Raw genomic sequence first — 25,578 nt, forward strand, 5'->3', positions numbered from 1 at the left:
GGTAAAAGCAGTTTAAGAGTTAAAGCTTATCTATTTTCTACAATTATGGTTCATAAATTCATGAATTGAAAAAGCATCAAAACGTTCAATAGAGGGCGCAGTTGTAACAAAGTACATCCACAGCACCCGAAGAAGAAGGCAAATACACGAGAGTATTGTGTCAAACGCAGGGGTAAGTTTACAATCTGAAATGGCTACATTGTTACATATACATATACATAGATACAATGTTTAATAGATCTAGTTCAGATCTGGCTACATTGTTTAATATATCTAGTTTGAAATGACTAAATTGTTTAATAGTTCTAGTTTAGATTTAAAAACCACCCTTAGGAGGTTGGTTAGTGATGATTATTGCACGGTTTGATTGTATTGAAGGCTGTATAATGCATGAAACTAAATATTTGTATGTTTATTTGGTTATATGATCCAATGCGAGGGATATCGTAAGTAAGCATGCAGGGATCAACCCTGAATCATCTTCGATTTTCAGATGTTCAAACCATGTCCCTAACATGAACCTTTTCTGGATATAGATGAAGATGTAGATTAAAAAATACATTGTATTTACCTTGATAGGCTTCTGTAAGGGGTTCATTGTTCTATTTAAAGTTCGTACTTCGTTCGTAAACTAGTAAACTTGTAAAGCTGAACCCTTGAGTGATAAGCTTCCCTCTAGTAAAGCTGCGGTTGCTTTCTAGATTCATACATCATATAAATATAAAATCACGTAAACTCTCAATTGTCAGGAGAGATCATGGATGAAGAACCAGAGAGAGCCAAACGCTGGGAAGGAGGCTATGAAAGGACATGGTACGACGGTCCAGACATCGTCTCACACATATCAAACATAGAGCTTCTGTGTCTTTGGACAGAAAGTATTTATTTTTTTGACCTGTAGGGAAGTGCTGAAAGAGGATGAATTTGGATCACTCAAAGCTACTGTGGAGGAAATATTGTTTCAATCCAAAAGAAAAAGGTATGCAACCACAACCATCAACATTTTTGTTATTGCCTCATAGATTTGAGGAAACTATTAACTTGATGTTTTTGTTTTTTAACCCACCTAGAGCATTGGAGAGCCATGGACAAGTGCGGCTTGGGATGGTGAGTTTTATTCATGCTGTGTTTTAACTATATGGGGTTTACCTTCATTAATAACTCTGGTTGGAATAAATAAGCAACTGGGATTTGATTTGAGAGCCCTAATAAGTAGGGGGTATAATGGGTTCTGAAAGAATTGCAACGATTCGCGGCATTACACCATCCTGGCTGGAAGTATAATCACAACTTGTTTATTAAATGCTATGAGTCAGAAGCGAGGGGACACAGAGTTGAGTGTGTGTGTGTGTGTGTGTGATAAATATATATATATAAATAAACCCTTTGATTCTTTGTCTTAGATGCGGCATCTTTATGTTGTGATCGACTCTTCCAGAACAATGGAGGACATGGACTTAAGGCCGAACCGCCTCAAGGCCACGCTGAAGGTAGCTGGGGTCCAGGTTCTCTAGATAAGGTCATGAAGTTCAACATCAACATTTCAATATTAAACATATACATTGATGTTTCCTCTCCAGCTAATGGAAGCATTCGTGGAGGAGTATTTTGATCAGAACCCTATCAGCCAGGTGAGGCACAATTATGGTGCAATTCATTTTTGTCCCTTTTGGCATCATAAAAATGTCCCACATTTTAAAATAAAATCAGTATGTGAATGAATGACCGACTATACGCCTTCTGGCGGCTCTCCGTCTAGGTGGGCCTGATCACCACGAAGAACAAAAGAGCAGAGAAGCTGACGGAGCTTGCAGGTGTGAAAATAAAATGAAACCGTTGTTGGTGCAACCTGATGTTGAACATTTCTGTGATTGGTGTTGATGACGTCCCTCCTTTTAGTTTTTGTGCTTAGAGCTTGCACACCAAACTCCCCCTGACTCAGTGGTGTGATCTGCGTGCTTCACCAACAGGGAACCCAAAGAAGCACCTGGCTGCCCTGAAGAAGGCCAGGGACGCAGCTTGTGTTGGTGAACCCTCCCTGTACAACTCCCTCAACCTGGCCATGCAGACACTCAAGTATGTTTGGGTTGGTAAAGTCAGCATATATATATATATATATATATATATATATATAATGTTGTCAATCATTGTCATTAATCATTATCGTCTGTTCGTATATACAGGACCTTGTTATCTGACTTTTCATACGTGTATCTTTATCATTTTTCATAGTCAAAGTCAGCTTTATTGTCAATTTCTTCACATGTAGACAAACAAAGCAATCGAGAAGACGTTTCTCACTATCCCACGGTGAACAGATAAAGTGATCAGACAAGACATATCCTAACACAACTAAACTTAAACATTGAAGTGCACACAGGACATTACTAATATTAAAAAAATATAATACAAAATGTGTGTCTTCTAATATCAATAGCTTATATTAGTCAGCGCTCTCACAAGCCCAAGTGGTCCCAGCTGGGGCCCTGGACCCCGCCTGTAGATGTATTGTGAAGTTGTTGACTCTTTGTGTCTGAAGGCACATGCCTGGACACACCAGCCGGGAGATCGTTATCATCTTCAGCAGCCTCACCACGTGTGATCCAGCCAACATTTATGAGCTGATTAAGGTAATGCTGGAACCTGCTTATAACGGCAACACAAAAAGGCTGCTCTTGTAATCATTTTGTTGTACGAGTGTGTAAATGTATCTGGTTAGAATGTGAGATTTTTTTACCAAATTCTCAACACAAATTCTCAACACAACTGAAATGCTCCTATATATACAGTATATATGTTCATTATTTAAGTCATTACAAATAATGAACAGTATGTTCAATATATATAGTGTATTTCTACAGTGGCCAGTCTACACAGTGTTGATTTGAAACCTTTTCCCAGTTTACTACTGCCGGCTGAGTTTGTGTTTGACTATAATGCGTTTACATATCCCCGCCTCAAGCCACATGATTGGTCAAAAAAACATTAACGGAAAAAGAGTGAAACTCCCTCTCTGCCTTCACACTTATTCATCTAAAGTATGATTTGTGAGTACACTTATACTTACTACCAATATATTCTTGATACAATCTGCTTCATATTCATCAAAATATGTTTCATGATGATGAGCTGTTTCACTAAGTCACAACAAGAAAGTATTAGAGCTTTATTCACTATAAAGCCACCGGTGACACCAGTGGACCTCCTACCCTCAGGCATTGTTTTTTAAAGACATTTTTTATTTCAAAAACTTGATACTGACTGTATCAACCATAACCAATATTGGCAGATAAAAGAGTCTAAATTAGTGGTAATGAAGATCCATTCTTCCACATTAGAGATTTGAATGAGGCATGATCATTGGGAGATGGTTCCACCCATATTATCTATCACGTATATTCATTGAAACAATGCACATGTTTTGTATTGGAAAACCTAAACTAAAAAGAAAGGGGCAGTGACCATTGCGGGAGAAGCCAAAAGTATTAACAAAGGGCAGGAATGCAGGCAGTTGCCGTAGTGTTGAGATTAATTGTTTAAAATTACATGTTGTTTGTAAGGAAGGGATCAATAATGACTTGCATTATCATTTTCAGTAAATTCTTATTAAAAAAAAAGTTTTATTCAGTTTTATTTTTATTTATATGCTGGATAGATCAGTCTACCAGCCTACCTGGTGGACTGTAGCAAACGTTGCTCATCTATCCCTCGTACATCTAGGAGGACACGCCCACCTATGATGTCAAAAGAGGCAGGCCGTGTCCCAATTCAGGGGTTGCATCCTTCGAAGGACGCATTTGAAGACCGCATACGTCACAGCGGCGCGTCAAGTGCTGTCCCATTTCGAAGGGTCCTTCGAATGCGGCCGAGATATGCAGCCTTCGTTTCCCGGATTTGAAGGACGCATCGGATGCATCCTTCACGGCCCGACGTATCCCAACATTCATTGCGCGTTGGATATTTTTTCAGAAATGGCGCGGAGAGAGCGGAAGCAGCAGCTGCAGCGAATACATATTTAATGACAAAACGTAAAAACATTTTTTTATATAAAAGTAAGGTTGGGACCATTTTAAATATGTAACTTTATTGTCAAAGTTCAATTACATTAACGCTAGACATATAACGTTAAACTAATTAACGTTAAGCCAACGTCCTCTCTTCCTCTTCACCCGCCGGCTCCGGCGGTGAATCTTCTCCCACTCCTCCAATAAAAGATAAAACATAACCAATAAAATGATAATTTCTGGCTCCATATTTCTCCTCCACTGTCCGGTTTGAACCGCAGCTGTCAGGGTTGCTAGGAGACAGGAGCGGCGCGTGGTCACGCAAGGTAAAGGACGTTAACGGCTGGTTACGCAATCTGGAAATGCTCCGTAGGCTAGACCGTCCCATTCCACAACGCTCGTTCGGCCTTCGATGCAGCCTTCGCGGTCTACGAAGGCTGCATCCTTCGAAGGACGCATCCTTCGAAGGATGCAACCCCTGAATTGGGACACGGCCGCAGATTTTCTAAACGGCTTGTAACGGCTAATCACACTCACACCTGGTGGTATAATCTGTCCCCTTTCAATCCCTTTGTGTTTGAAGTGCTGAAGCCAAAGTGTCGCTGTTCTCTCCCAGACCCTGAAATCTCTGAAGATCCGCGTGTCTGTGATTGGCCTATCGGCAGAGGTGCGCGTCTGCACGGTGCTGACCCGCGAGACGGGAGGGACGTACCATGTGTGTCTGGATGAGAGCCACTTCAAGGAGCTGCTGATGTTCCACGTCAAGCCTCCGCCGGCCAACGCCCAATCAGAATGCTCCTTGATACGCATGGGTCGGTGCGCTGATATAACACATGCACTCGGTCATAAAAGGAAGATACTTGCTAAAAGATCAGCCTTTCTTTGGCTGTGTGGTCGCTTCCCAACATAGTGCCAGCAACAAGCATTTTCATTTTCCATTTGTTTATTTAGCAGACGCCTTTATCCCAAAAGACTTCCAATCAAAGCATATGAAAGCATATGATCCAAATCTACAAAAAACGATCACTGCACCACCTGGTTTAATGAAGTCCATGGGACTTCGTTCCAGTCAAATGACTGGAAAGTGTTTTGCAAAAAATCTCTAGAATATTCAACCAACCCATGTGTGTGCGCAGGTTTTCCACAGCACACCATCGCAGCGCTGTGTGACCAGGAGTCCAAGCCATCCTTCAGCATGTCGTGAGTGACGCCCCGGTCCTGTTTCAAGACCGGATGAAATGACGCCTTGTGCCTTGTGCCGGTTCCCAACATGTTTACTGTCCTCAATGAATACCGTGTCGGTCGTGAAGTTCTTTTGAAAGGGACATGAAATCTGGAAACCTCAAAACGTCCCATTATGGAACTCTGCTTTTAAAGTTTTTAAACTTTACAACTCAGATTGCAGAGTTGTAAAGAAGACGGGGGAGAAAACAGCCCTGCGCAGTTCAAAGGTGTTGCATTCGCACAGCTGTGATTGACGGGCAACATGAATTCCCCAAACCAATCAGGGAAGAGATTGGGTCATAAATGACCTATTAAGAGACTCAACTCGAAATGGTCTCATACAAAGGCGCAGTGTACAAGATCAGATACTCTCACAGAACAATAGCTGACAGACGATGGCTATGGCATTTCCTACTAATGACGCTCAATAAGAGCTCTTAAATGTTACCTCCAGCACCTCTAAGTGTGACGTATGTGGTTTGCTCTGGTGCTCCCAGCCACCTGGACAGCAGCAGTGAGGTGGGTCTGTCTCTGGGAGGATACTTCTGCCCGCAGTGCCATGCCAAGCACACAGAGCTGCCGGTGGAGTGCAAAATATGTGGTATGTACGCTTGTATGGTAATGTCTGAGAGGGAATACAACGACGAATATATATATACAGAACACACACACACACACACACACACACACACACACACACACACACACACACACACACACACACACACACACACACACACACACACACACACACACACACACACACACACACACACAGTTATCTGGGTGATTGCAGTGTGTGTGCCCTCTGGCGGCAGGTCTGACCCTGGTCTCAGCGCCCCACCTGGCCCGCTCCTTCCACCACCTGTTCCCCCTGGAGGCCTTCAGGGAGACGCCCCTGGAGGAGCTCCCTGCCGACAGGTCTGAGAACAACATCACACAGCACCCACACAGCGCAGTACAGGCTGATCTACAACGTCCTCCACGCACCTTTCTCTGTCGCCGCTCCCTTGCGTCTTTTAGTTGCGAGTGAAACGTTTGGGAAGAAAATAAAGTCTTGGTTAAGGTCTGAGAGCGCAATTAAATAATAAATGCCTCAAACTAGTGCTCTCATTTTAAAATAACGTTATGTTTGTTTTATTACTGTTGGTTTTTTTTACACAATTAATGCGTTTACTCCGCTATTTGGTTTAATTTACTTAATACTTAACCTAAAATTACAGCCAGGGTATCAAAATTAATAAGAACATCAAATGTGCATTTTTATGTGATTTCCAACATTTGAACAAGAGAGAAAGATGGCAAAAAGATACCTCAAAGAGCTTTTCAGAGAACTTCTCTTAAATGGCATGATCCTTTCCAAAAACTCTTCCAGTCTCTCTCCCTCCCTCCTTCCATGTCTTCTGTCTCTCTGCGGACTGTGGACCTTGTTGGAATTCAACTAGAAATTTAGTTTGGTGTTACTTAGCTTATATTTTATTTATATTACAAGTGCCTTTTGAGCACGGAAAGAACAAGTCAATACAGGCATCAGTTTACTGAATCTCTTGGCTTCTATAGGCTACATAATCCATAAGCTATGTTACAGTTTCAAATATTTTAATAATTTTTATTCTGATTTAACATTAATTCCATGTTGTTACTTTGAGTAATTTAATACTTTAATCAGTCATTAGGCTAAATAAAGTCATGTTTGGCAATTAGCGGGGTCCAAGTAACCTATTCTCGCAATATAGACCCTAAAGGTTTTCCCATGGTTTGACAGCCCTCCTCAAAACAAAATTACAAGGTGTCTTAATGTAGTGTAGGCTATCAACCAATAACCAAATTACTAAACTAATTAAAGGACATGACACACTGTTACCTTGTTAAATTCCTTCTTTCTGGGTCAGACTGGGAATAAATTCTGAGGTCTTGGTTAAATACATATCTATGGCTGCAGGTATCAGTATGCAGCTGTGTTCCCATGTCAATGCATGATTAATGATCTAAACACATTTTGAATGTCCTACGTCAACAACAGCCAATGGCTTTTATATAAGCCTTCCTTCAATTTGTTTATACTAAGTAAACAAGGACTATTTTGTAAAAAAAAAAATTGGGTTATGGTTATCAAAAACATTCGCCGCGCACGCTCTTCGCAAGTCCCAAAGTTGGCAACCCTGTAGTTGTGTAGCATCTTATCTTAGCTATCTTTGTTGTATATGGGGAATGGGTTAAATGGATTAACCTAGGGTTTGTTAGTGCTCGGCACGTTTCTGTGAACATCCTTACTGTACAAGCATCTGTGAATGCCCTAAATGCAAATTTGAATCCTCTTCTTCATGTCCATGCTGCCATTACGTCCTCTGAGTTTTTAACGGTACTTCTGCCTTTCATTTCAGGTTCTGCCACGGTTGTCAAGGAAAACTGAAGGACAAAATTGTACGTTTTTGTTTACATATTTTTTCTCATAGCAAATTTAAGATTAAAGGTGTAACTGATGCGAGGAGAACATGATTTTGACTGTACTGTCTGTTTGTCCAGGTGTTCACGTGTCCGTTTTGCAGCAGTGTGTTCTGTACAGAGTGTGACTTCTTCATCCACGACTCTCTGCACTGCTGCCCCTCCTGCATCAACTCACAGCTCTCCAGTTGAGCCTCGTGGAAATAACAGTACACACTGCTACATGTGGCCATGTGCAAGACACTATATGTATGTTTCCTTTTTTATTTATTTTTATTTTGAAAAGCAGTGGTGTTCATAATCCACAGACCTTGAGTCAGGATTGGGATTATTTTGTCAGTCACAGCAGTTGACTATACCAGTGTACACAAATGCAAGATGGTTGAGTTGTGTTTCTGGAACTTCTGAAACATGAAGCATCCATTAGGCCTACAGGTGAAGGTAAAAGATGCCTGTCAGTGTTTTTTCTAGAAAATTATAAGGGATGGCAAAAGGCTAGCGGACAGAAGCATTATTTTGTTGGATAAGTGATATCTGTATGGAACCTTTCAGAATTAAAATAAGATGGTTTTTTTTGTAAATGCCTGAATTTATACCAAGGAAATGTTTTTCGCAGCGACAAGCAATCACAGAACAATCAATTTTACAAATTTTCATAATTTCTTCAAAGCTGAAAAACCTAATTTGCACTTTATAAAAATGATTAACTATACAAAACCGATTTATAAGTACTGTTGAAGTACAACAGTACTAAAGTAAAACATCGGAAGAATATCAATTATGACTAGAGTTATGATTTTGACCCTCATGTGTTTTTCTTGAAATTCATTCAACATTCTAATGGGGAAAAACCTAATTTGTGTGGAATGTCAGTATCATTACATTTCTTTGAAACTTAAGCGTTGCACAGCTCTAATCGTTCCGAGTCCGGTAGGTCATAATAGATTTTACTCCTGTCAAAATGTCTTCGGTATGGCAGTAGGTCCTGGACAGCAAACACATCCTCTTGGCCGGTCCATACAGTGAGAGTATACCTTTGATATTAAAAACACAAATCACTGCTTAGTTGACAATCGTTTCGCTTTCACCACCAATATAAACATGCATGTCTTATGGGAACGAGGGATCTTTTGTTTAGAACCGTTCAAAAAATAATGAAACATCACCTAAAGCTCTTGGTTTGGTATGTTTAGTTTATAAACCCAACAAGCCCGATGACAGGAGAGAGATATGGAGGGTTACAATCAGAGAGAGGGCCAGTAGGGCTCGGCTCCAAAATATTTTGGTTATATTTTGTCCGGGATTTGGATCAATCTCAAAATGTGTATATAAAATGGTTGAACATGAATCTTAGATCCTCAAAAGCCTATATGATTTACAAGCAGACCAAAGCAGTTGTGTTCAGACAGCCTCTCAATAAATAATAATAATAATAAATTGTAAATAAATAAAAAATAATAAATTGTTTAACAGGTGCAGTAGCCCTAATAGAAACTCCACGGCCACTGCGTTATAAAATAAATCAAATATCAAATCAGCCAATCAGGTGGAAGTAACACAAGGCATAAAACCTTGCATACGTGATGGTTGTTTAAGACCAAAATATCTGAAAGAGGAAGAAACATGCTGCGAGTGACTTTGACCATGGAATGATTAATTGTGCCAGGGGTAGTTCAAGTTCACAATCACACCACCTTAACTGCAGGCCAGCATGTCTGTATGGTCTCCAAAGAAGAAAGCATTTAACTCATTAGCACTGTGGCCCCTGGCTGGCTGTGAAGATGGTACCTGTCTGACTGCTGCAGCAGCCACTTCATCTGCTCCAAGGACTGGGCCAGCAGGGCGGCTCGCACTGGGAAGGTGACCGCATGACACAAGCCCCGGCATGCCTTTTCCATCTGACGCACCATGGCCCAGCTGTACCCTGGAACACCCAATGCAGGAGAGAAGAGATTTACGTTTGGTTCTAATGTAGCTTGGCCCCCGACTCTTATGATGTCCTCCTCACCTGGATTGTCTGTCTCAGCGGACCACCCTGTGGTCCAGCCGAGGGACAGCACGACGGGAGAGGCCCCGGAGCCCACCGCGTCCAGGAAGGCCTGAGCCTCCAGTGGGGTGGCCACGCCGCTGGGCCCTGGGAGGATGTCTGCGTTGAGCCACACCGGGGCCCCCCAGTCCCCCGACACTTTCTCCAACAAGGCCAACGACGGAACCACTGCTTCAAGGCTGTGAAGGCAGTGCGGCACACATCAGGGGCCCCAAAGGGCCTTTATCAAAGAGGTGGAATAGTACATTCCAACGCAGGTGTATCATGACGTTAAACGACAACCAAACCCTAAAACAACTTATTTTATATGAAAACAGGTCAGAGGGTTAATTCGTAGTGCTATCAATGATCCTGGCCCAACTGATCCTGATGATCCCTCAGCTTTAATGCACACATTTTTTTAATTTAGGATATGTAAACATGGACTCAAATTGCATTCTATGGGTTTAATGAATGTGTTGCCTGTAATTGAAAGTTGTGGTTTACTAGTTGAATCAATTGGTCAATCAATTGTTCTGGCTCTTTGTTAAGTGGTTACATTATCTTAAAGGGAGGTACGGTCGCCTATGCAATGAAGAATGAACAGAGCAGCGACTGGCCTTAAAGACAAACCTTAAAATCCTGAACTTGGCTTTTTAAACAAATGTGTACCCAGTCAGTTCAATGTTCCTCCTATAAATCTCCTTTACATTTCATGAGTGTATTCCTGAGGTCACAAACCTCTTAAAGTCCAGTTTGATTCCCTTGTTGTTCTGCGTCTTCACCTCTTCCAGCCACTCCTGCAGCGTGATGTCACTGTCAGTCATGGGAGGATGGGCCATGATTGGCTCTTTGGGCTCATTTCCTCTCATGAGTATGTCCGCCTCGATCATGTGACAAGGTCCTAGAGGTAAGGAGGTCAACTTTGTTACACGTTTTACATCAAACTGGACAACACTGAGTCGAGGGACCACAACACTTGGTTGAGGGACCTCAACTGGGTATCAATTGTCTTAATACAGAGAAGTGGTACAGAGGAAACAGTCCTCCTTCGCTAATGACGAATGACTTTGTGCAAATCCGGGCATTACTTTTTGAAATTTCTTGTTTGACCAATGTAATAACATGTTATTTGCTCTGATGCCCATTATAGCACCCATTTCACCCCTAACCATCACTGGAAGGTGGGATACCTCAAGGTTTATTGCATGATGAGCTGTTCCTTGCTCTTTGGGTGAAGGGGGTGTCATAAATGTGGTCTATGAAGTCCTTTCAGACTCACTGTGATTAAGGATAAGGACCAAACTAAAATAACATGACAAACAAACACAGATGCGGGTAAAATCAATACCTGAACAAAAGGGGGTAATGATAAGAATACCAAATGACATATGCCCCATGTATAGAAGAGGTTGCAGCCCTGAAGTCATGTAAATACCCTTTAGAGTAGCTGCGAGCTTGTGCTTGCTGTTGGTCGCATGGGACCACTGGATGTGTGCAGCATCCTCTGCTTGTATTTGCCCAAGATTAAGGAAATAATCCAGCGTCGGATCCGTCATCCTCAGTGGGTATCGATATAAAGTGCTAAAATATTTAGTACATGACACAAGCTTAATCTACTTTATACGTTGTAAATTGCGCACTGCAGGTACGTCTTAAAACATTTACTCATATAAAACTCGAGATAAAAACAAACCAATCTTCCTCTGTTGTTTAATGGGATTCATAAAGCAGCATAGAGGCGCGTCATCGCCATCCTCTGGACTGGAGTGGGTTTCAATATCTGCATTGGGAAGGACGAAATATATGCCAAACGGTGTTTGAAAAATAAGAATAAATAAAAACTAAATTATTATATCTATATCTTTCCCCATAATAATAAATAATATACCATACCCTCTAATGAAATTATGTTACTGTTTCCTTTCCCACCTGCTTCCCTTTCTGTGTCTATTCTACTGTTTCAGCCTGTGAACATAGGCCTATGCATTTCCAAACTCCTAAAAAGTTGTCCATTCCAGCTTCTTTCTTTTGACATAGTGATTCAAGGCCCGAATACATGTATGTCTGAGCAATTAGATTGCTGGGGGGAAGAACTAGCTGGTTGGAAAGTTACTTCTTTGTGATGAACATGGTGGGAAAAGGAAGGCAGGGACTCGTTATGAAACGTGAGAATTTAATATCTCTGCACTGCTGCTACACTGGTAAATGAAACACACAAAAATGTAAAAAACAGACATTATATGAGAATGGTGGAAACATCCACATCAATATCTTTAAGACATGTACAGCTTTGCAAAAACCATGTCTCTTGCAACAATATTTTAAATATTTTCTTCTCTATTACTCACAACACAAAACTATTAATTGATGCCATTTCAGAACACTGCTTTCAGTAACTAATTTAAACATATTTGCACTGGGAGGAAATGCCCAAAACAGAATAAAGTGCAAATTAATAATAATGTTTAAAAATATATATTCGTTTTTTTAAATTATTTTTGCAAGTGTGCCAATGATTATGCGGCCACGTGCCAGTGGTGGCACGCGTGCCTAGGGTTGCCAACCCCTGATGTAAAGTGTAGAAAAAAAGTATAGTATTTGAGCAGTGTGTGCGCGTGTGCTGTGTGTGTGTGTGTGTGTGTGTGTGTGTGTGTGTGTGTGTGTGTGTGTGTGTGTGTGTGTGTGTGTGTGTGTGTGTGTGTGTGTGTGTGTGTGTGTGTGTGTGTGTGGGAAGGGGGCGGTCTTTATAAAGGACCTGACACACACACACAGACCTGAATACTAAGAGCAGTGTGGCTGGATCGCCTACAGACATCAGGTAATACTCATTTTACTATCTTCCATTGAAACACCCATACTTCTAACTCAAGTGTCCTGCATCGTCTCCTTCACGTGGGCTGAGCAGTATATATGTAATACACCTTGTGAAGACAACTTGTGAAGAATTGTTTCTTCACAATCTTCTAAAAGATAGGACTTTGTCAATAGTCCAACAATAACAATAGTATGATTTAAAAAAATGTCTCTTATTGGATGGATTACAATTTCTACATTGATTGGTGTATATTTGCGATATGACGAAAGCTGAAATAATTTATAGTAACAAATCAAGCTGACAGATCGCTGTGCCACTTTTAACAAATAACACTAATAATAATAATAGCTCATGAAGCTTACCTACAACACTTTTAAGTCTTAGGTGCAACAATAGCCTATACCATTAAGCCACTCCCTAACAGAAACTAGCTAATTGCTCAAATAGTCTTCAATTTGGCTTGAGGTTTGACTGGCCTGTCCTCCAACCTTAACGACACAAGGTTGTTTGTATAGGTCGTCCAAAACGACCAGTATGAATGTCCTATCGACAGCCCTTTACATCACTTATGTCATGGTTCTCTCTTGCCAAAACAAAATGGATGGATCATGGAACATTATATTCACAGTGGAAAATTCAACATTTTAAGATAGTTTCAGCATTAAAATTAGTTTTGATCACATTTTCAGCTATAAACGTGCTTTTAAATGTGTTATCTTCAGTCAGTAAATGTATATGATGTTCAGTATATTAGTTAATGCATTGTTTTATTTTATATGAATCAGGGCATTAAGGTATACTTAAATGAGTAGATAATATACTATAAATCTAGTCCTACAGGAAGTGATGTAATTAGTAGGTGACCCCCCCCCCCCCCCCCCCCGGAATAGAAACCAGGACCTATTCCACTGAGAGTCAAGCACCCCAGTCAGTCTTCTAATGAATTCTCCATCTCTCACAGAAACATGGTTAGCTTCACTTCCTCCTGCTCCCTTGTGCTCGTCCTGCTGGCCCTGGGGCCGCTGTCTGCAGTCCAAGCCAGGCTCAGGCTGTTCAACATCCGAGCGAGTGGCCTGCCCGCAGGCCTACTTGGAACCACTGATGGCTACGTGAAGGTGTTCTGCGGCTCTGCTAACCTGGGCAAAACATCTGTCCGGAACAACAATGGCAACCCCTGGTGGGAGGAGGAGTTCACTTACTTCAAGGCCCAGCCCAACGACGTGCTGAAACTGAAGTGCTATGACAGCGACTTTTTCCTCGACGACCTCCTGGGGACCTGTCAACGGCCCCTCGAAGTGGGAACTCACTCCCATGACTGCACCTTGAAGAAAGGCACCCTCAGCTACTCCTACACCCTGGACGTAGTCACCGTGCAGGCCACTGTGTGATTCAACAGATTTTTACATTGTTCTTATCCCTACATTAAGAGCATTTTTGTATAATCTAAAAATATACATTTAAAATTGATTCAGATGATAAAGAAGAATCCAGATGGGAGTAAACTACCCATTTCAGAATTGTATGTAGGATGAGCAGTGTAGGATGAACAGTGAACAGTGACGTTTAGTACACATCAGGATTATTTAGTGCACACACCTTATCCAAGTTTGACAGCTGTCAATCTCTCTCTGTGTCTATTCTACTGTTTCTGACACATGACACATGCATTGTTTGAAAGTGCTATCGCTAATTAAATGGACGCGTTGGTTAAAATAATGTTTGCGATTTGTCTGCCAGTGACCAATCCAATAAAACATTTCATGATTTGAGTAATGCTCATTATGTAGTTCTTGTCCACTCCTCAAAAATCCAAACCTTTAAATGACAACAGCTTTTTGCCCCATCTCCAAACTCCCTTACATTTCCAAAGTCGTAAAAAGTTGTCCCTTCACAGCTGCCATCCCACCCTAACCCTAATCACACCATGGAAACCTTCCATTCCACCTATAGAGTGATACTCGGCACATAGTCTCCCCTACTTCAGGTGCTGAATGCCCTTACTGCCCTTACTGTTTGTGGACTCATACTGCTGCTCACAGATCTCACTGCAGCCTCTGACATGGTAGGTCATGCCAACTAGAATGAGCGCCTATGATCGCCTTATATTGATATGCCAACGATGCACAGATTTACCTGCCTCTGAAACCCTTGGATCAATGTCCCTTAAACAACCTCTGGGATTGTATTGCTGACATCAGAATGGATGGCTAACTACTCCCTACAACTTAAAGCTGCAGTAGGTACGATTTTGTTTTGAACATTTCTTATCGTGGACATAGTGAAACACTGTGTACTATGAGTGTGTTACATTGACCAGTGTAGCAGCAGTGCAGAGATATCGGATTCTCAAGTTTCAAGAGAGGGAGTTTACCCCCCCGCTCCCAATCAACCTTTTGCATGCGATTCAAGGCTAGAATGTATTTTTAATCATGTAGATTGCAGGGCCTCTTAATGAAACGTGAGAATTCAATATCTCTGCACTGCTGCTACACTGGTGAATGAAACACACTGGCAGCAGAATGGGGGTCAATGTGTCTACATTTTTGTTTTGGAGAAAAATCCTACCAAATGCAGGAAAATCTGAACTGGTCATACGTGGCCCTCAGCTCTTTGTTGCAACCTTAACCAACCACCTCAACAAGCAGTCTACCCATGTCAACTGTATCTAATATCTTTAGGTATATTTTTATACAGACCTCAACTTTAATAAATACATTTTGTATATCAAACTATTTCTTTTCCAGGACTTTTAGAAAGTTACACAAGCATTTTTCTCCTGCCACCCTTTAAGAGTCAGTTAGGGTTGGGGTGAGGGTTAGTTTCTATGTTAAAATCCAAATTTTGTTGTTAAAGTGACTCTGGGTGCACTGGCACACCATCTCCCTGTCCTCTTATGGGTTAGGGTTAGGGTTTATCTGTCATCAGAAACAGGGTTAGGGTTAGGGCTAGGGGTGGGTTTAGGGTGTCATCGGAAACAGGGTTAGAGTTATGGTTAGGGTTGGGGTTAGGGTGTCATCAGAAACAGGGTTAGGGTTTTGGTTAATCCTCCTCTCATCCGGTATTCAGTGCAGAAAGCTGCTGCTAGGCGCCTCACAAGTTCCAGAAAGAGAGAAGTTATCTCTCCTCTTGGTCCATCTTCATTGCTTCAAGTCCTCCAGGTCCCTCAGGTCATCCACCCAAAACCTGCTGGCACTTTCCGTCAAGGCTCAAGGGCAAGGGTGATTGGGCTTCTGCAAAGCCCCTAGACTCTGGAACAGTCCCGTTACCATTAGAGATGCCTGCACTGTTATCACCTTTAAAACTTGCCTAAAATCCTATCTTCCTCTGCATCCTTTGGTTTATCTGATACAATTTTTTATTTGTTGACACATTTTTTTAACTTGTCTCTGACCAGCTACTACTCTGACTTTGTGCCCTGTTATTCTTTTATTGTTGCTTGTTCAGGACTTAAATTCAAACTTATTATTAAGTCATCATTAATAATTATTTCCAAAAACAAATACCAATACCTGAAATACTTTTTTTAATGTCTAGAAAAAAAGTTTAGTATTTGATTTAAAAATAGAGGGTTAGGGTTAGGGCTAACCCTTTTTATGCAATCCTGAGAGCAGTATGTGTGCATGTGCGTGTGTGTGTGTGTGTGTGTGTGTGTGTGTGTGTGTGTGCGTGTGTGTGCGTGCGTGTGCGTGTGTGTGTGTGTGTGTGTGTGTGTGTATGTGTGCGTGTGTGTGTGTCAGGTCTTTATAAAGGACCGGATACATACACACAGACCTGGTTACTAAGAGCAGTGTGGCTGGATCGCCTACAGACATCAGGTAATACTCATTTTACTTTCTTCTATTGAACCACCTAAACTGCTAAATTCAGTGTCCTGCATCGTCTCCTTCAAATGGGCTGAGCAGTATATATGTAATACACCTCTTAAAATACACATTCTTGACATTTTGTAAATCTTTTAATAGCAATATTGAATTTATCTGTTGTTTTTTTGAGATTCAATTTACTTTGTTAAACTTGTGAAAAATGGTTTCTGTCAAAATAACTCTGCTCAAGATAGGACTTTGTCAATAGTCAAACAATAACAATAGTATCATATAAAAGATGTCTCTTATTGGATGGATTACAATCTATGAATTCTCCATCTCTCACAGAAACATGGTTGCCTTCACTTCCTCCTGCTCCCTTGTGCTCGTCCTGCTGGCCCTGGGGCCGCTGTCTGCGGTCCAAGCCGGGCTCAAGGTGTTCAACATCCGAGCAACTGACCTGCCCTCAGGCATATTTGGAACCACCGATGGCTTCGTGGAGGTGTCCTGTGGCTCTGCTTACCTGGGAAAAACATCTGTCCGGAACAACAACCCCAACCCCTGGTGGGAGGAGGAGTTCACCTACTTCAAGGCCCAGCCCAACGACGTGCTGAGGCTGGCGTGCTATGACAGCGACTTTTTCCTCGACGACCTCCTGGGGACCTGTCAACGGCCCATCAAAGTGGGCACTCACTCCCACGACTGCTACTTGAAGAAAGGCACCCTCCGCTACACCTACACCCTGGATGTTGTATAGTCTAAAAACATACATTTAAAATGGATTCAGGTGATAAAAAATTAAGCGAGATTGGGAGTAAACTAACCTTTCAGAATTGTATGTAGGATGAGTACTTTGAATCTTAACTGTTCACACCAAAACCACAAGACCTTAAACAGTGACGTTTAGTAACACAGGATTATTATCAGGATTATTTAGTGCACACACCTTATCCAAGTTTGAAAGCTGTCAATCTCTCGCCATATGGAATGTATAATTGAGACCTGTCTGTGTTTTTCCAGTCAACAATGAAACATTGCTGTATTAACATTGACTGATTCATGCATTGTTTGAAAATGCTATCTCTAATTAAATGGACGCATTGGTTAAAATAATGTTTAACCAATAATGTTTAATAATGCGATTTGTCTGCCAGTGACCAATCCAATAAAACATATTCATCCCTTTATCCCATTTATTACCTACGTATGTATACAATGTTTGTCGTTATCCCAGCTCCTAACGAAAAACGTGATTTCATGATTTGAGTAATGCTCATTATGTAGTTCTTGTCCACTCCTTAAAAATCCAAACCTTTAAATGACAACAGCTTTTTACCCCATCTCCAAACTCCCTTACATTTCCAAAGTCATAAAAAGTTGTCCCTTCACAGCTGCCCTCCCACCTTAATAACCCTAACCCTAATCAAACCATGGAAACCTTCCATTCCACCTATAGAGTGATACTCGGCACATAGTCTCCCCTACTTCAGGTGCTGAATGCCCTTACTGCCCTTACTGTTTGTGGACTCATACTGCTGCTCATAGATCTCACTGCAGCCTCTGACATGGTAGGTCATGCCAACTAGAATGAGCGCCTATGATCGCCTTATATTGATATGCCAACAATGCACAGATTTACCTGCCTCTCAAACCCTTGGATCAATGTCCCTTAAACAACCTCTGGGATTGTATTGCTGACATCAGAATGGATGGCTAACTACTCCCTGCAACTTAAAGCTGCAGTAGGTATGATTTTGTTTTGAACATTTCTTATCGTGGACATAGTGAAACACTGTGTACTATGAGTGTGTTACATTGACCAGTCTAGCAGCAGTGCAGAGATATCGGATTCTCAAGTTTCACAGTGCAGCCCACTCCATAACCAATCAGAAAAGCTCCAAGAGAGGGAGTCTAAAGGTAGTCAGGGCCTTGTTATGAAACGTGAGAATTGAATATCTTTGCACTGCTGCTACACTGGCGAATGAAACACACTGGCAGCAGAATGGGAGTCAATGTGTTTACATTTTTGTTTTGGAGAAAAATTCCAACCAAAAAATCCTACCAACTGCATGAAAATGAATGAATTAGTCATATGTGGCCCACAGCTCTCTGTTACAACCTTAACCAACAACCTCAATGAGCGGTCTACCCATGTCAACCGTATCTAATATCTTTAGGTATATTGTGATACAGAGCTCAACTTTAATAAATACATTTTGCCATTAGATCAAGCACTGACTATCTTACAATAGCCCAAATCAAACCATTCATTTTCCATGACTTGGAATGTTGGACAAGCATTTATCGCCTGCCGCCTACATGTTTTAATGTAATGTAATCAGCTTTGTTTTAATTGTCATCACTTACTCTGATTTTGTGCCCATTTCTCTTGTTGTTTGTTCAGAACCTTGGTCAACCAGCTAACTCAAATGTATTATTAAGTCATTATCATGTTAATATTTAATACAAAAAACGAATACCAATACACGGAACTACTTGCTTATATATAGTTCTTGCAATGTAGTATTTTATTTTAAAAAGGTTAGGGCTAGGGCTAACCCATTTTCTGCAATCCACAGAGCAGTGCATGGTGTGCGTGTGCATGTGTGTTCTGCAATAATTTTGCATATGGACAGCATTACCTGGATTTTTTTTGGTGTGTGTGCATGTGTGTGTGTGTATGTGTGTCAGGTCTATAAAGGACCTGACACACACACAGACCTGAATAAGAGCAGTGTGGCTGGATCGTCTACAAACATCAGGTAATACTCATTGTACTTTCTTCTATTGAAACAGCCATACTTCTAACTCAAGTGTCCTGCATCGTCTCCTTCACATGGGCTAAGCTATATATATGTAATACACCTTTCAAAATACACATTCCAAACTTTGTCAATCTTTAAATATCCATATTGAATATATTTACATCTTTCTTTGTGAGATTTGATTTACAATGTTAATATTGTGGGAAATTGTTTCTGTCAAAATAACTATTCTCAAGATAGTAATTGTATTGGAAATAAATTAAAATATAGGTAATAGAATAATATAAGAACATTTGGTAGCTAAAGGCTTGATTTGGTATCTATTTTTTCATCTTTCATTTTATCGCATATATATACCAATCAACATAGAAGTTGTAATCCATCCAATAAGATACTTTTTTTGTTTCTTTTAACATACTAATGTTAGATTTAATATTTTTACATTGGTAGCTTTGAGCAATTCCAATAGACCTCTAAAGAATAAGTCCCGCCTCCGAGTCTCTGGTTCCCTCGGTCAAATGTCTATGGGAAATAACATGGGGTTTTTGAATGATCGTACATAACAAACTCTATAGGTAGCGAAGAAGTAAAAGCTGCGTCACGTTTTGAAAAACACACTTCTTCCAGTTTCAACTGGGTTTTTGGATTTTGGTGCCGTTAAAGTAGTAAACGATTATTAATGCTACTTTAATGGCACCGAAAATCCAAAAACCCAGTCTAAACTAGATGGAAGAAGTGTGTAGTTCAAAACGTGATGCAGCTTATTCTTATTCTTCAGAGGTCTATGGTGCTTCTAGTCAGCCTCTAGTCCGATTGTCAAGGTTAGAGTAAAGAACAGACGCGTTGAGTCCTTGTGCATCCACCTGTTGCCAGCCTGCCAGCCTCACAGTCACATCAAAGAGATATTACAGAACTCAAAATAACTCTGGCTGCTCTAGGGAGATAGGGTTATCAGGTAAGATGTTTTGTCTTTGAAACACAAATACAGATATTCTGATGGACAGCAGGTTTTGGACAGGTAAAGACTGCACCTCCATATGCTCAAACTTTTAATCTAGCTTGAAGTAGGATCCAAGAGTTGTAAAGAGAGTAAAAAGAGCAGAAAGAGCAAGAGAGCAGGCTATTGAAACTAAGCAACACAATTCTCACCCAGTTAAGATGGATTCCCTGAAACTATCTGGGATCATGTGCATTGGTCTGAAATGTAATCTAAAAACTAAATTGTCTCATAGAGGTAGACACAGTCAACTTGAAATAGATATTCTTAGAGGGCATTTAACTCACCTATAGCTGACAGATGGCTTTGCCACTTTTAACAAATAACACTCAAATAATAACTCAAATAATAACAATGAATCTTGCCTACAGCACCTTTAAGTCGGGTGCAATGATAGCCTATGCTATCAAGCCACTCCCTAACAGAAACCAGCAAAATGCTCAAATTGTTTTCAATTTTGGCAACATCTCATTCGGACAATTAGCAAGACAAAATCGTGAGCACAAAGCACCAGCTTACATGCCCTTAATGTACAGCAGGAGCAGGAGCAGGCTGAGGTTTGACCGGCCAGTCCTCTAACTTTAACAACACAAGTTTGTTTGTATATGTCGTCCAAAACGACCAGTATGAATGTCCTATCGACAGCCCTTTACGTCACTTATGTTATGGTTCTCTCTTGCCGAACAAAATGGATGGAACATAATATTCTCAGTGGAAAATTAGACATTTTAATGAAAGTTTCAGCATTAAAATGCATTTTTATTACATTTCCAGCGATAAACGTGCATTTAAAAAATAAAAAGGTTAATGTTCGGTATGGTAGTTAATGCATTGCTTTTATATGAATCAGGGCATTAAGGTACACTTAAATTAGTAGATAATATACTATAAATCTAGCCCTACAGGAAGTGATGTTATCAGTAATTCACCCCCCTCCCCCTGGACTAGAAACCAGGACCTATTTAACTGAGAGTCAAGCTCCCTTTCCTAAATGTCAGTCTTGTAATGAATTCTCCATCTCTCACAGAAACATGGTTGCCTTCACTTCCTCCTGCTCCCTTGTGCTCGTCCTGCTGGCCCTGGTCCCGCTGTCTGCGGTCCAGGCCCAGCTCAGGGTGTTCAACATCCGAGCGAGTGACCTGCCCTCAGACCTTTTTGGAACCACCGATGGCTACGTGGAGGTGTCCTGTGGCTCTGCTTACCTGGGCACAACATCTGTTCGGCACAACGACGCCAACCCCTGGTGGGATGAGGAGTTCAAGGACTTCAACGTCCAGCCCAACGACGTGCTGAGGCTGACGGTCCATGACCACGACACTTTCGTTGACGACCTCCTCGGGACCTGCCAGCGGCCCATCAAAGTGGGCACTCACACCCACGACTGCTTTCTGGAGGAAGGCACCCTCACCTACTCCTACACTCTGGATTGAGTGTAGAAGACTCTGGGCAGGCCGTCACAGCGAGATTGTTATGCCGTTGATCTTTAAAAATAAAAATCAATCTTGAAAAGCAAGAGGTTCACTTACATTTGTGGTTGTAGCTAGCTCAACAGACATTGACGAGCTGACGCCATTTGTCCGTAGTCCCTTGTTGTGGTTACATTAAATTCACATTAAATGTGTATTTAAACTTTACTAAATATATTTAACTTAATTAAACTTTGTATTGTAAACAAGAAATTGCCAAACCTCCAATTGTCAAATTTTGACGATTGGAGGAAATTTGCAATTTCTTGCAATTTCCACAATGTTCACTGAATAATGTAAGAAATACAAAAGATTGAAAAAGGACTTTGTTGTCCACTCTGACCGTGCAGTCAGCAGACTTTTTAATGAAGTCATGCTACCAGGCTTCCCTTTGGAGGTACATGAAGACATGAGCACCAGTTATTTTAGATAACTGTGGGCATTAGTGGTTTTACACAAGCAGCAACATTTAAAAGTCAATAGAAAGCAGGTATTAAGTCTTCACAATACATCTTTAATAAAAAATTGGGTTACATTTGACGTAAAATATATAGCATTATGATAATATAAAGCCAATAATTTCAATACAAAATGGTCTACTCTATATAATATAATATCCATGGCCGTATATTTCATACAAATACAAATAGACACCCTTACAGATAAAGGTACAGTTATTTTTATTAACAAGCCAAGACTTTCAAAATGTGCTGCCGTAACAGAAACAAAGGAACTATTTCTAACTCTGTTGTAGCTATGCTGAAAATATTAAACTTACCTACATGTCCTGCAAAACAGTTTAATAAATATTTCTTCAGGGAAGACAAAAACAGATATTAACAGTGTATATTCCATCCTTATTCTTGAAATTGTGTAATATTCTCCTGATATTCTTACATATTTCATTTCACCCAACCATCACAACCTTGCCATCAGCACTACAGTAGGCACCAGCCACAAGAACCCATACACGATATTTCAGGCCCAATCACATTTTTGGTCCTGAAATATCAGGCGTATTTCCCCAACAATATGCAGTTGCATTTTTTGATACCCAGTGTATGTGTTTTTGGGGGCTGATGGGAGAGGGGCAGAAAGTGAGACCAGAAACCGAGAGTTGTCACGAATGGAGTAGTGTGGACAAATCCATGTTCAATTGAATATCTCTGCACTGCTGCTACACTGGCGAATGAAACACACTGGCAGCAGAATGGGAGTCAATGTGTTTACATTTATTTTTTGGAGAAAAATTCCAACCATAAAATCCCTCAGCTCTCTGTTACAACCTTAACCAACAACCTCAACGAGCGGTCTACCCATGTCAACCGTATCTAATATCTTTAGGTATATTTTGATACAGAGCTCAACTTTAATAAATTATACATTTTGCCATTACATCAAGCACTGACTATCTTACAATAGCCCAAATCAAACCATTCCTTTTCCATGACTTGGAAAGTTGGACAACCATTTATCTCCTGCCGCCTACATTTTTTAATGTAATGTAATGACTCTAATTAGCTGTTGTCATCACAATTGTCATCACTAACTCTGATTTTGTGCCTGTTTCTCTTGTATTAATGTTTGTTCAGAACCTTGGTCAACCAGCTAACTCAAATGTATTATTAAGTCATTATCATGTTAATATTTACTACAAAAAACGAATACCAATACACCGGAACTACTTGCTTATGTATAGTTCTTACAATGTAGTATTTGATTTAAAAAAAGAGGGTTAGGGCTAACCCATTTCCAGCAATCCTCAGAACAGTGCATGGTGTGTGTGTGCTGCAATAGTTTTGCATATGGACAGCATTGCCTGGATTTTTTTTGGTGTGTGGTGTGTGTGCGTGTGTGTGTGTCAGGTCTTTATAAAAGACCTGACACACACACAGACCTGAATAAGAGCAGTGTGGCTGGATCGCCTATAGACATCAGGTAATACTAATTTCTTCCTTTACTTTCTTCCATTGAAACACCTATACTTCTAACTCAAGTGTCCTGTATCGTCTCCTTCACATGGGCTAAGCTATATATATGTAATACACCTCTCGAAATACACATTCCAAACTTTGTCAATCTTTATATAGCCATATTGAATATATTTACATCTTTTTTTGTGAGATTTGATTTACATTGTAAGTCTTGTGGGACTTTGTTTCTGTCAAAATAACTCTTCTCAAGGTTGTAGTTGGATTGGAAGTAAATTCAAATATAGGTAATAGAATAATATAAGAACATTTGGTAGCTAAAGGCTTGATTTGATATCTATTGTTTCATCTTTCATTTTATCGCATATATATACCAATCAACGTAGAAGTTGTAATCCATCCAATAAGACACTCTTTTTGTTTCTTCTAACATACTATTGATATATTTAATATTTTTACATTGGTAGCTTTGAGCAATTCCAATGGTGCTTCTAGTCAGCCTCTAGTCAGATTGTCACGGTTAGAGAGTAAAGAACAGACGCGTTGAGTCCTTGTGTATCCACCTGTTGGCAGACCGGAAAATTCACAGTCACATCAAAGAGATATTACAGAACTCAAAATAACTCTGGCTGCTCTAGGGAGATAGGGTTATCAGGTAAGATGTTTTGTCTTTGAAACACAAATACAGATATTCTGATGGACAGCAGGTTTTGGACAGGTAAAGACTGCACCTCCATATGCTCAAACTTTTAATCTGGCTTGAAGTAGGATCCAAGAGTTGTAAAGAGAGCAAAAAGAGCAGAAAGAGCAAGAGAGCAGGCTATTGAAACTAAGCAACACAATTCTCACCCAGTTAAGATGGATTCCCTGAAACTATCAGGGATCATGTGCATTGGTCTGAAATGTAATCTAAAAAACTAAATTGTCTCATAGAGGTAGGCACAGTCAACTTGAAATAGATATTCTTAGAGGGCATTTAACTCACCTATAGCCGACAGATGGCTTTGCCACTTTTAACAAACGTGAACAAATCCACTTTCCTTGACAGCAGTCATTATATGCTTAGCAACGGTCATTATTGAAAAATAATTCACCACCGGAAGTCGGGAAGGCCCATGCAAGGGAACTGAGCATTCCAAAGCATTGAGAAGAGCCGTGTAATAACACTCAAATAATAACTCATGAATCTTGCCTACAGCACATTTAAGTCTTGGGTGCGACGATAGCCTATGCTATCAAGCCACTCCCTAACAGAAATCAGCTAATTGCTCAAATTGTCTTCAATTTTGGCAACATCTCATTCGGACAATTAGCAAGACAAAATCGTGAGCACAAAGCACCAGCTTACATGCCCTTAATGTACAGCAGGAGCAGGAGCAGGCTGAGGTTTGACCGGCCTGCCCTCTAACCTTAACGACACAAGTTTGTTTGTATAGGTCGTCCAAATTAACGACCAGTATGAATGTCCTATCGACAGCCCTTTACGTCACTTATGTCATGGTTCTCTCTTGCCGAACAAAATGGACTGAGAGTCAAGCACGACAGCTCCCTCTCCTAAATGTGAGTCTTGTAATGAATTCTCCATCTCTCACAGAAACATGGTTGCCTTCACTTCCTCCTGCTCCCTTGTGCTCGTCCTGCTGGCCCTGGGGCCGCTGTCTGTAGTCCAGGCCGGGCTCAAGGTGTTCAACATCCGAGCGAGTGGCCTGCCCTCAGACCATCTTGGAACCACCGATGGCTACGTGGAGGTGTCCAGCAGCTCTGGTTACCTGGGCAAAACATCTGTCCGGCACAATGACGCCAACCCCGTGTGGAACGAGGAGTTCAGCGACTCCAACGCCCTGCCCAACGACGTGCTGAGGCTGACGGTCCATGACCACGACACTTTCGTTGACGACCTCCTCGGGACCTGCCAGCGGTCCATCGAAGTGGGCACTTACTCCCACGACTGCTTTCTGGAGGAAGGCACCCTCAGCTACTACTACACTCTGGATTGAGTGTAGAAGTCTCAGATCTTTAAAAATAAAAATCAATCTTGAAAAGCAAGAGGTTCACTTACACTTGTGGTTGTAGCTAGCTCAACAGACATTGACGAGCTG

At 40.9% G+C, this 25,578-nt stretch overlaps 6 protein-coding genes across 6 annotated transcripts; 5 read left to right on the forward strand and 1 right to left on the reverse strand.

Annotated features, from left to right (window-relative positions):
* The first annotated feature begins 126 nt into the window (after positions 1 to 126).
* gtf2h2 (general transcription factor IIH, polypeptide 2) lies at positions 127 to 7,983 on the forward strand. Its single transcript, XM_084467803.1, has 15 exons — positions 127 to 172; positions 750 to 813; positions 902 to 979; positions 1,071 to 1,107; positions 1,404 to 1,490; positions 1,581 to 1,631; positions 1,760 to 1,814; positions 1,971 to 2,076; positions 2,540 to 2,630; positions 4,621 to 4,816; positions 5,141 to 5,204; positions 5,726 to 5,829; positions 6,047 to 6,149; positions 7,613 to 7,652; positions 7,755 to 7,983. The coding sequence occupies exons 2-15, from the start codon at positions 758 to 760 to the stop codon at positions 7,863 to 7,865; spliced, it is 1,179 nt and encodes a 392-aa protein (XP_084323929.1). The 5' UTR covers positions 127 to 172; positions 750 to 757; the 3' UTR covers positions 7,866 to 7,983.
* Positions 7,928 to 11,382, reverse strand: fam151b (family with sequence similarity 151 member B). The gene is made up of 5 exons (XM_084467804.1): positions 11,138 to 11,382; positions 10,441 to 10,603; positions 9,682 to 9,899; positions 9,462 to 9,597; positions 7,928 to 8,707 (listed from the first exon to the last, which is right to left on the reverse strand). Exons 1-5 carry the CDS (start codon positions 11,256 to 11,258, stop codon positions 8,569 to 8,571), a joined length of 777 nt encoding a protein of 258 aa, XP_084323930.1. The 5' UTR covers positions 11,259 to 11,382; the 3' UTR covers positions 7,928 to 8,568.
* A 2,100-nt stretch (positions 11,383 to 13,482) lies between these two features.
* LOC311342911 (perforin-1-like) lies at positions 13,483 to 13,963 on the forward strand (the record flags this gene model as incomplete). The annotated part of the gene is made up of 1 exon (XM_084467756.1): positions 13,483 to 13,963. The coding sequence occupies one exon, from the start codon at positions 13,483 to 13,485 to the stop codon at positions 13,903 to 13,905; it is 423 nt and encodes a 140-aa protein (XP_084323882.1). The 3' UTR covers positions 13,906 to 13,963.
* Positions 13,964 to 16,312: 2,349 nt separating this feature from the next.
* On the forward strand, positions 16,313 to 17,366 carry LOC311342912 (uncharacterized protein). The gene is made up of 2 exons (XM_084467757.1): positions 16,313 to 16,332; positions 16,669 to 17,366. The coding sequence occupies exon 2, from the start codon at positions 16,673 to 16,675 to the stop codon at positions 17,075 to 17,077; it is 405 nt and encodes a 134-aa protein (XP_084323883.1). The 5' UTR covers positions 16,313 to 16,332; positions 16,669 to 16,672; the 3' UTR covers positions 17,078 to 17,366.
* Positions 17,367 to 21,113: 3,747 nt separating this feature from the next.
* Positions 21,114 to 21,573, forward strand: LOC311343055 (perforin-1-like; the record flags this gene model as incomplete). The annotated part of the gene is made up of 1 exon (XM_084467910.1): positions 21,114 to 21,573. One exon carries the CDS (start codon positions 21,114 to 21,116, stop codon positions 21,510 to 21,512), a length of 399 nt encoding a protein of 132 aa, XP_084324036.1. The 3' UTR covers positions 21,513 to 21,573.
* A 1,903-nt stretch (positions 21,574 to 23,476) lies between these two features.
* On the forward strand, positions 23,477 to 25,476 carry LOC311343053 (perforin-1-like; the record flags this gene model as incomplete). Its single annotated transcript, XM_084467909.1, has 2 exons — positions 23,477 to 23,486; positions 25,074 to 25,476. The coding sequence occupies exon 2, from the start codon at positions 25,078 to 25,080 to the stop codon at positions 25,474 to 25,476; it is 399 nt and encodes a 132-aa protein (XP_084324035.1). The 5' UTR covers positions 23,477 to 23,486; positions 25,074 to 25,077.
* Positions 25,477 to 25,578: the final 102 nt, after the last annotated feature.

Source organism: Micromesistius poutassou, assembly GCF_964030765.1.
Source record: "Micromesistius poutassou genome assembly, chromosome: 5".
NCBI lineage: Eukaryota > Metazoa > Chordata > Actinopteri > Gadiformes > Gadidae > Micromesistius > Micromesistius poutassou.

What these genes read in the sequence shown, in the direction of transcription:
- gtf2h2 (XM_084467803.1), top strand. Translation starts at nt 758, where the DNA reads ATGGATGAAGAACCAGAGAGAGCCAAACGCTGGGAAGGAGGCTATGAA. An exon ending in ATCAGAACCCTATCAGCCAG is followed by an intron (nt 1,632 to 1,759) that starts GTGAGGCACAAT and finishes CTCTCCGTCTAG; the next exon opens with GTGGGCCTGATCACCACGAA. An exon ending in GGTGGAGTGCAAAATATGTG is followed by an intron (nt 5,830 to 6,046) that starts GTATGTACGCTT and finishes CTCTGGCGGCAG; the next exon opens with GTCTGACCCTGGTCTCAGCG.
- fam151b (XM_084467804.1), bottom strand. Translation starts at nt 11,258, where the DNA reads ATGACGGATCCGACGCTGGATTATTTCCTTAATCTTGGGCAAATACAA. An exon ending in ATCAAACTGGACTTTAAGAG is followed by an intron (nt 9,900 to 10,440) that starts GTTTGTGACCTC and finishes CTGCCTTCACAG; the next exon opens with CCTTGAAGCAGTGGTTCCGT. An exon ending in CGCTGAGACAGACAATCCAG is followed by an intron (nt 9,598 to 9,681) that starts GTGAGGAGGACA and finishes TGGGTGTTCCAG; the next exon opens with GGTACAGCTGGGCCATGGTG.
- LOC311342912 (XM_084467757.1), top strand. Translation starts at nt 16,673, where the DNA reads ATGGTTGCCTTCACTTCCTCCTGCTCCCTTGTGCTCGTCCTGCTGGCC.